The sequence below is a fragment of the Onychostruthus taczanowskii genome, unplaced genomic scaffold (assembly GCF_017590055.1).
Source record: "Onychostruthus taczanowskii isolate IOZ18803 unplaced genomic scaffold, ASM1759005v1 scaffold19, whole genome shotgun sequence".
In the NCBI taxonomy this organism is placed as follows: domain Eukaryota; kingdom Metazoa; phylum Chordata; class Aves; order Passeriformes; family Passeridae; genus Onychostruthus; species Onychostruthus taczanowskii.
This window is the reverse complement of record NW_024499128.1, coordinates 9,386,445-9,396,118: the sequence shown is the minus strand read 5'-3', so window position 1 is coordinate 9,396,118 and position 9,674 is coordinate 9,386,445. Positions and strand designations below refer to the sequence as shown.

The 9,674-nt window shown below is 42.2% G+C and overlaps 1 protein-coding gene across 2 annotated transcripts in view; it reads left to right on the top strand.

Moving 5' to 3' along the window:
* The first annotated feature begins 179 nt into the window (after positions 1–179).
* The window catches only part of MAD1L1 (mitotic arrest deficient 1 like 1), a 350,409-nt gene continuing 340,914 nt past the window's right edge, over positions 180–9,674 (top strand). Inside the window, exons 1-8 of one of the 2 annotated variants that reach the window (XM_041401934.1) lie at positions 180–237; positions 1,296–1,449; positions 2,750–2,890; positions 4,591–4,770; positions 5,968–6,092; positions 6,790–6,871; positions 8,120–8,250; positions 9,376–9,490. In XM_041401934.1, the coding sequence (XP_041257868.1) occupies positions 1,300–1,449; positions 2,750–2,890; positions 4,591–4,770; positions 5,968–6,092; positions 6,790–6,871; positions 8,120–8,250; positions 9,376–9,490 (924 nt within the window). In that variant the 5' untranslated portion in view covers positions 180–237; positions 1,296–1,299. Of the gene's footprint in view, positions 238–437; positions 542–1,295; positions 1,450–2,749; positions 2,891–4,590; positions 4,771–5,967; positions 6,093–6,789; positions 6,872–8,119; positions 8,251–9,375; positions 9,491–9,674 lie in introns of those variants that run through there. The other variant, XM_041401935.1, reaches the window with a different exon arrangement.

The window sequence follows — 9,674 nt, the reverse complement described above, 5'->3', positions numbered from 1 at the left end:
GGGCTGCTGACGGGATCGGTGCCGGAGCGGGAGGGCGCGGGGCGGATTTTGGGGCCGGGCCGAGCTCCCGCGCTCGCCGCCGTTGTCGGGGCATTACGGTAGCGCGGGGAGCGCTGCGCGCATAGTGCCGCCGTTACGGCTGCCGGCGCCGCCGCTCTCGCGAGAGGCGGGCGCGGAGTTCCCGCGAGATCCCGTGGCCGGGGCGAGGAGAGGGAGATCCAAGCGGGGCGCGCGGCGGTGAGCGCTGAGGGAGGGACGGGGAAGGGGCGAGGGCAAGGACGGGGGGAAAGGGGAGAGGAGGAGGGCTCCGGCCGCGCCCGTCACAGCCCGCTCTTCCCCTGGGGGAGTCGTGCGGGCGAACCCCTCGGTGCCCGGAGCTGCCCGTGCCCGCCGCGGCCGCTCTCGGTGTTCGCTGCCCGCCGCGGGTCCCGAGGGAGCCTTGGCCACGGGCGTTCCTGAACCGGACCGGCTCCCACACCTAAATGCCCTCTTAATTGTTAGTAGGTTTGAGAACGGGCTCGCTGGAGCTGCCTGCCGGCAGGTGCGTTTGGACTCCAGCGCTCGGTTTGGGTTTTGGCAGATCTGTTGCTTCTGCTCGTGGTGCTGTAAATGCAAACAGTGGCTGCGCTGTGACCCCGGGGATGCAGGGGGCAGCCCCAGGCCTCTGTCTGTGCTACGAGCCGTGTGGATGTTGTGGCTGCCTTTCCTGGTGTTCTGGGGATTTATGGAGCGTGCAGTCACTGGAGGGACTCACCTAAGGCTGCTAAATTTCCTAGGAAACCTTGCAGGCTTTTCTGAGCTCCATCCTTGTTTTATCTTTGGCCTTTTAGTTGGTACTTTTCTGAATGGGAAAGAAGAGCTACATCTCATCATATGAATAGTGAGATGCAGTTTCACTTACACAAGTGATCAGTGGACATGGGAAGACTTCTTGTTAGAAATTAAGAGTCCAAAGTGCTTCTGGGAAACCAGAAACAAGTTGTGTGGCAGGAAGGGTTTGCTGCTACTGTGGAGTTCTGCTCCCATAGCTTCAAAACTTAGGGGAAAGAACAATGAGTTTGGTTTCATCAGAGAAGAAAAGGTCGTCTTGCATCCTTTTTTATTTCAGAGAAAATTACAACTTCAGCCTGGGTGGGTCATGTTTTCTGTGGATCCCAGCAGTGATTTGCAGGTTGATTTTACCCTGTAAATTGAAAGCCCTCATGTTTAATGTTTCCTCAGGGCAGTGATGGATGCCTCTTTAGCAGAGCAGCTTGCTTTGAGTGTTTTGCTGATGATTTTGTGTTCATTACCAGAGCCATGGAGGACTTGGAAAATAATACCACTGTCTTCTCCACCCTGAGATCCCTCAACAACTTCATTTCACAGCGTATGGAGGGAGTGTCTGGGCTGGCTACACCAGGATCTTCTCAAAGCTCCTTACAGCTGCAGTACCAGCAGAGGATGCAGGTGAGGAGTCCTCATCTTGGTGATTCCTGCAGTATCACTCCAGTGTGGTCGGGTGCTCCTTTTGGTTCCAGGAGCTGGGAATTTCATTCAGATCTGACTGTTCTTTCAGAAATTGACATTCTGAAATTGACATTCTGATATGAACATTCTGAAACTGATATTCTGATACTGACATTCTGAAATTGACATAAACAAGTAAAGGAAGCTTGCTGTCACCATTCTGGAATCTTTTCCAGAATATATTTAATTTTTTTTACAGTGTCAGACAGGTTTATTTCTGTTTTGTAAAAGTTTAAGAAAGGTCCTTTGAATTTATTCCCTGCTAGTTATATCTGTGTACCAGCTCAGGAAATTAAATTGTGAATTGTTTTCATATTGCTGAACAAAGGAGCTTTATATCTTAACATTTTTCTGGTAAAACACTTTGTTACCTTTTTTAAGGATTTAAAGGCTTCTTTTCCTGGACACATCCAGGAGACCTGCATTGAGCTGTAGCTTTGATATGCAAACCAGTTGTGCTTTCTTATCCACCTGGGTTATTTACTTTTTGTTTTCTGTTAGCTGCTTCAGGCTCATAAAGCATAAAGTAAATTGACATCTTAGATCCCAGGGACTGTTTGTTAGGCTGGAATGAAGTTTCTCTATTCTGTATCTTAATATAATTTCTATTTCAGCCTCTTAAGTACAAAATAAGTTTGGTTTTTTTAAATGTAAATCCGCTTCTGTGCATTTGGAATGTTGACAAAAATTTAAGCTTTTTCTGTCTGTGCTACATCTCTGGTGGCAGCAGTAGTTGCAGGAGGCTCTCTCTGGTTAGAGTCTCCATTGGCTGTGTGTTGGATCTCCAGGATGTGAGCAATTCTGTTGGTATTGTCTGTGCTCTCAGGTAATTTGAATGAAAAAATAAGTATTATGTTGTAGAGGTCATGGAAGAACGTGTTATTTTGCTCAGCAGCTACTTTTATTGGGAGCATGATCTGTGCTTCTTAGGCTTGGGGAGTCCATAATTAGCTTTTTAGATAGAGAAGTAGATTTTTGTCAGGCTACATCTAGAGATTGAGAAATTTTGACTTAAGAACCAGGAATCAGTTTCTTTCCAATTCTCCTTGGTTTGCTGTGGGTTTCTGAGCGTGGTGTTGAACTCTTTGTTTCCCCATCTACAGCTGGTGTGAGAGGTACCAGAAATGTGGTGATAGTTTGTGAAATGGCAAGTTAATGTCAGCTGAGCAGCACAGGGCACGATGATAGTGCTGTGCTGTTAATGGTGTGCCATGTCCCTTTTCCCACATGAACTGGCCAGCTGGAGGAGCAGGCTGGGCAGATCCACTCCAAGTCCCAGCTGTTGCAGGTGGAACGGGAGAAGATGCAGATGGAGCTGAGCCACAAACGAGCTCGCATCGAGCTGGAGAAGGCAGCTAATACCAATGCCAGGAACTATGAGGTGAGTGGGATGTTTGCCCATGGCTTGGGAGCATTGGCCTGAGCCAGAGCACATGGAGGTCATTTACATCAGGGGTGTGCTTTGGTCTGCAGTGGTCTGTCTCAGAATGTGTATAGTTACTCTCTTTTTGGAGTGAAAATAAACTGAAAGGTGAATTCCATGAGCAAGCCTGGTATTCTCCAGCTGCTAATGGACACTCTCTTCAGAGCAGGACTTCAGTGAATCTGGAATGCATTTACTGTGTTTGCATTTACTGCAGGTGTGGGTGTCAAGTTGCCAGCACCAATGCAGCTACAGAACTGCTCTGCAGGTCCCCTCTCAGTGCACTGCACTAACTTGCTAATGTGCACAAGAGTGTGAACTTGAAGCCTCGTTAGGTTCACAGGCTGATTGTCTGATCACTGGATTCTGTTAGTTTAGCACTGAAGGTGTCATGGGTAGCAGTAACAAAAGGGATTTGTTATATGTTTCTCCCAGAAGTATTTAATAATATTGAATTTTTCTCCTAGAGGGTTTAAACTTCTGCTGGCACAATTGCCAGCATTCGGTTTGTGTGAGTGCAATTAATTGGAATGGCAGCAGTTCCAGCCATGCAGTGTCACGCAAGAGAGCCTGCACTGATAAAACAGTGAGCCTCACTCAGGGACTAATAGCTTTTATTGGGTTCTGCTTTTCTGCCCACATATGTTTGCTTAACAATGTTACTGAAATAAGCTGTGGATCAGTGGCTTTTGTAGCATAATAAAAGTCTTCTATGTGGCTGATTATTGAAAAAGAAATCTGTAAAAAATATTAAGTATGTTTTGTTGTATTTTATGAGGGTGACACATTTAGTGTGTGGTTGTGAAATAGGGAGTCAGTGATTAAATTCCTCCTTCCTCTGAAGTAAGGTGATGTAGGATTAGGCCAGGAAGAGTTCAAACTGGAATGTAGCTGAGTCAGTCACAGAAACCCTTGAAATACTAGTACAAAAAAAGGGAGCAGCATTAATCCAGCACTGTGGTAATTACCCTGCTCAGATTCTGTGTTTTTCTGAGTCATGTGGATAAAGGTTTTAGGAACCTCACATTGCTTTGCATAATCCTTGCTTACTATGCAAATCCGTGTCTCCAGTTGCTTTGATTAGCAAAGCAATTTACTATGCATTTTTTCAATAAGTATCAATCAGTTTGTGGTAGGAATAAACTGAAATGGTATATGAAAGGTTGTCAGACTTCAAAAATATTTATTGTATTGGTTGATAATATTTTCTTTTAAATGGCCTCAATTCCAGAAGTTGCAGAGGGAAGTTTGTCTTATTAACCCAGCTGTTGAGGGCTGAGCTTCTGAAAGTCAGTTTGCTGTGCGTGGGTCAGCTTTAAATTGGAGATGGAATGTTTTCATTTTTGATCTGCTGGAGAGTGTGCAGTGGAGTCTGTGAAGCCACATCTGTATTCTCACAGCCATGTCGTAGTGAAAGAGATTTGGAAGACGTGGTCTCTTAATTTTCCAGCTCCATTTCCCTGGGTAATTCCTTGGGTAATTCCATTGAGTTACTGCTGATAAATTTTTGTCCTTGCTAGTCTCAGTAACTTTGCTTCATGATGAAGCAATTACCATTGGTGACCGTGGTAATGAGGAATGAGGACAAAAGAAGGAAAAATGGCTTCACCTTTCTGCTGCTTTTTCCTAAGTCTCTTTCTGTTTTTTCCCATGGCCAGCGAGAGGCCGACCGTAACCAGGAGCTGCTCACACGTATAAAGCAGTACCAGGAAAGGGAAACAGAGGCTGAAAATAAACTGAAAGAACAAATGGAGATGAACAAATCTTACAAGAAGAGCATGGAGACAATGAGTAAGAAGCTGCAAGAGAAGGAGAGCAAATTAGCTGAAGCTAATGAAGTAAGAACTGAGTAATTTTTAATCCATCCATAGTTTCAGGTGACTTTGCAGTTCTTGTGACTTAAAAATGTCCCTTTTGATTAAAAAAACCCCTTAAACAAAATAACTGGAACATTGTGTTTATCACCTAGAATGAATAAACCCTGATGATGTGTGTCTTTTCTAAGTTTAGAATCAAACCAAGCCCAGATACAAGTGAGCAGGTCAGAAGAAGAAGAGATTTCTTAGACAAGATGATATGGAGAAGGAGAAAAAAAAGTGTGAGGCAACATCCAGCATCTGGGTTCACAAGTGTGAAGAAAGGGACAGTGATGGAGGAGATAATATGGGAAAGTGTTCAGGGAAGTCAGGAGAATGGTAGAGTGGATGGGAGCAACAGTATGAACCAAGTGTGTCCTCCTGAAGTGTCTTAAATGCCTGTGCATTCTACTGCAGAATGAATACTTGGGTAACAGTTTCAGTATATTTGGAAGCCCAGACCATCTTCTCAGAGACATCATTATAGTTAAGTTCAGCTGTTTAATTTGTAACTTTCCTGTACCGGCTGTTGATCAGCAATCACTAAGTCCTTAAGCCCTGCTCCTGCCTTGGTGTCACTGGAAATGTAGCAATGTGATAAAGCAGGTAAACAGATTTAATGTTCCAGTTGCAGTGATTAAAACCAGGAGGAGAGAATGGTACATTAGAGAAACTAAACCCACCTAAAAGATGTGTGCTGCAGTTCTGTGTCTGTGTTCTTTTATTCCTATTGGTATCAAGGTGAGAGCTCTACCTGTCTCTCTGTCTAGAAGACACACTGCATATGTAATGTTTTGAGATATTTCTCTTTTTCTCTGTTACAAGGAGCTGAGTAATGGCTATTGGAAGCAAACCTGTGAGCTTTTGTTTAGAGTTAATAAATTTAGAGAAAAACATCACCTAACTTTGAAGTTTGATGTTTTTCATGCCAGTTTGAGGTCACCCATTTAACAGATAATGTAAATGACAATTTGGATGGCAAATGAAAGTGAAAAATTATTTTCTCTTGCATTTTTTGAGGCAGGTTTGCAGGTCTGAAGGTTTGCAGGAGTGTGGGATTGTTTCTAAGATTGTGTTAATACTTTTTAGTTGGAAATTATTTCTATCATCATCCATAATATCCGGCTTGGCAAGTCACAGCTTTATGTGTTTCTGCTCTTTTTTTCTCCATTAATTCAGACAATCACTGTATTAAAAGGAAAAATATCAGAGCTGCAATGGAATATAATGAACCAAGAGATGCAGATGACAAGCCAAGACTCTCAGAAGCAGGAACTGATGGAGCAGCTGGATGTTGAAAAAAAGTAAGCAGGGGATGAATGACTGTAGGGAGAAAAAGGCAAACAGAACTTCAGTCTTGTGCAGCTGTCATCACTCAGAAAACTTTCAGCAGTGTTTGATTTCTGCTCTTCAAAGGGCTTCTTTGATCTGGGTGTGCAGGTTATAGCTGTTGTTTGAAACCAGCTCTGAGGTGCAATTTTAATTGTACCTTGAGGAAAAAACCCCACAAACTTGAGCTTTAAATCTCAGTGATGTTTTGTGTTCCTGGTGGAGAGTTAACAGAAGGCATGTGGGTGGGAAAGGCTGATTTGAACTTTATGGACTGAACAGAACAGAAATATGAAACCTTAAATCATAGTGGAGGGGTAATTGAAAGTTATGAGTATGTTTTTCCTTGCTTGCTAACTTCAGCTCTTAAATTTCTAAGTTGTGAAGTTGTGTTTATTCTGAGTATAAATTTGTTGTTCTTAGAGTTAAGTGGCTTAATTTTTTTGTATTTTTCTCAATATGCTTATTTTTATTAAAATTAATGGCTATTTTTGTCTCTAAATAAAAGGGAGCTGATATGAGTGTGAGACTGAAAGAGCAAATGTTATATAAGAGTAACATTTACTTTGTTAGTGCTGTTGACTCTGTTGGTCAGAGACTTCTGAAGGTGGGTTTTTTTTCTGGTACCTGAATTCTGGGTGCTCAAGTGCCTCTTCTCTCTTCATCTGACAGGAAATGGCAGGAGGCAAGTCAGCAAATCCAGACACTGCAAGCAAGCCAGTCCTTACTGACAGAATATGAACAGAAGATTAAGGTAAGAAACTTTGTGACCTATATAAAGCTTTAGATTTTAATTCCTTCAGTGGAAGAACAAAACACTGTTTTTTAAAAAGCTGGCTGTTGCAGAACTAAAAGGTTAGTTTGTCACATAAGTACCTGAGTTGGTTGCTAGCAAGAGTTGAGCTTGGGTAGACCAGGCTATCTACAATTAGCTGTAAAATGACACTTTGTTGTGTCAATTGATTGAAAAAAGCATGCTTTCTCTATAGAAAGGTGATTTATATCCTTAAGCAGTGCTCTGCAGGAATGCTTTTTTTGGTCTTATGCCACAGCACAAATTTGCTCTGCAAAAGACTGCTTCTAGAATGATCTTTTTTCAAATGGTGTGTGATGAGCCCAGCAGCTACAGTTATTTTCTGCTTCCCAGAAAATCCTTCCTCTGCAGTTGTGTTTAGAAAGTGCAATTACTTGTAAAGCTTTCAAAACTACACTATCTTAAACGTCAGTAGGGAGAGGCTTTTTGTGCTTCCAAATGTGCACATAGGTTGGTGGGAGTTTATCCTTTTCATTTGTCTTGTCTTCCTGGCAGAGGCAGATGTGGAGAGTTACTTTGGTTTGAGCAGTGCTGACAGTGGCACTGCCTTGCTGTAAAACCAACCTGATGGCCAGCAAGAGGAGACTTTCTCCATTAAAATTAAAAGATGGAAAACAGAATATAAGTCTGGAACACAGCCCTAAATAATTTGGATTTTTAGTGGAAAACTCCCCAGCATTTACCATGATGTTGAAATGCACTTTTGTGTGTTGAAATGCACTTTTGTGTATCTTTCTGTACCAAATTCTTGCAGGCCTTTCAAATGAATGCAAACTCCCCAGCATTTACCATGATGTTGAAATGCACTTTTGTGTCTCTTTCTGTACCAAATTCTTGCAGGCCATTCAAATGAATGCTTCCCTGTGCACTTTGTTGGTGGAGGGATAGAGGACCAGAAAATCAAATATTTGGTTCAGTTGATAGAAGAGGACCATTTTAATGAGTAACTGAGGGGTTTTTGTTATGAACTTGGACTAAGCAGGTGTAGAGAGAAGAGACCAGCCCTGGTGTTAAAAGTGCAGCAGGAGTCATCCCTGCTTTGAGCATGGGTTGGACCACATGACTTCCTGAGTTCCCTTCCAACTTCATTCCAGTCCTTGATTTGAGCTTAAAAGGTACAATGCAGAAATAGCTCTTACAAATTCCAACTTACTCATTGCTGGCCTGTTCTCATCCCATGTTTTCCAGGATCTGGAGCAGAAGCTGTCCCAGCAGGAACATGATGCTGTAATTGTCAAGAACATGAAGGCGGAACTGGCTCGTTTCCCAAAAATGGAGCGTGAATTGCGCCAGCTCAGGGAGGAAAATGCCTACTTCAGGTGAAGGAAGGGTTCAGGTGTTCAGGGTTGTGTTCTGAGCATGCTACAGCTGCACTGTCTGTACTTTATGTCCCTCTTTAGGGTTTCCACATGGGAAAGTTCAGAAGGAAGTATTTCATATAAATACTGCTTATGAATTGAGCAGTGTCATGGTGCTTACTAGATGAGAGGATCTGACAAGATCTGGAATCTTCTTGAACACAGGAGCCTCACAGAATGTGTATTCATTGTTCTGGGTGGTGATTTTGGATTGTTAGAACAAAATTCAATGTTTAAAGGTAGTGATGAAATCCATGCAACCTGGGGAAAGAATTTCCTGTAGGGAGAAGAGGCAACTGAACATTTCTTTAAGAACTGGTTTTGCTTAGTTATTGTTACCACTGTTTCAAAGGCCTGTTGTTCCAGCATAGTGTTTAGAAAGTGTCTTGTTTAAATTTCTAAACTCTGATATAGCCTTTGGGTATGGTAGGCTTTCTGGATTGTCAAAATGGCAATCAGCTTGAAAAATTAAATTAAATGTAATGTGAAATAAATTGACTTAAAGTGTTGGATGTTTTTTGTTATTGTTGTTTGTCTTTTTTAAAAATTACATGAGTCATCTTGCCAGCTTTTTTTTTTTTTTAATAAGTAATTTTCCTAGGTTTTGATCTTGTAATTATTTCATTATAATTTTAAATTGCTTGTCCTGGAATTTTTTCTCATGCTTGTTTTTCTACACTGGAACATACCAAGAGATTAAAGGTCATTTGCTTTTGTGCAGATTTATTTCACCCTTGTACACCTCTATCGAAGTAAAACCAAGCAGTGCTCCAAAGCCCAGCTCTGTACTGCTTGCTGTGTTCCACCCAGACTGAAAAGCAGAGTTTGGAGTCTTTTGTTACCCTTGTTTTGACAAATACTAAAGCAGACACAAAGCTTCAGCTTGTTTAGGCATAATTAGGATGATGTTTAGAGTAGAAAAAAATAATTTCAATAGATCTATATTTTTTTTTGGTAGCAGGCTTTGATGTGAAGGTTATAGAAGTTGAATGTCGTGGTTCCCTTGGGATTCCTGTATATCTGAAAGTTTATGAAAGGGAGTTGAGTTGCATGAATCTGTAGTAACTGTCTCTGTCTTCATCACAGGGAAATGAAAGAAAACAATGGTTTGCTTAAAGAGGAAGTGGAAGGTCTTCAGAGAAAGCTGGAACGCTATGAGAAAGTCCAAGCACAGCTAGTGACTGTGGAATTGGAAAATGAGGTGAGGAGCTGGGAACATCTGGTGGATAAGCAGAACAGGAGTTTCCTCTATTGCCTATCCTGACTTTTAGGCTCTTCCTCTATTGTGTTACTTAAAATATGACACCTCCTTTAATCAATGGACTCGAACCAGACATTCCCAAACTGGAAAGTCAGCATGAGGGGAGTTGTGAAAGGAAGGTGTA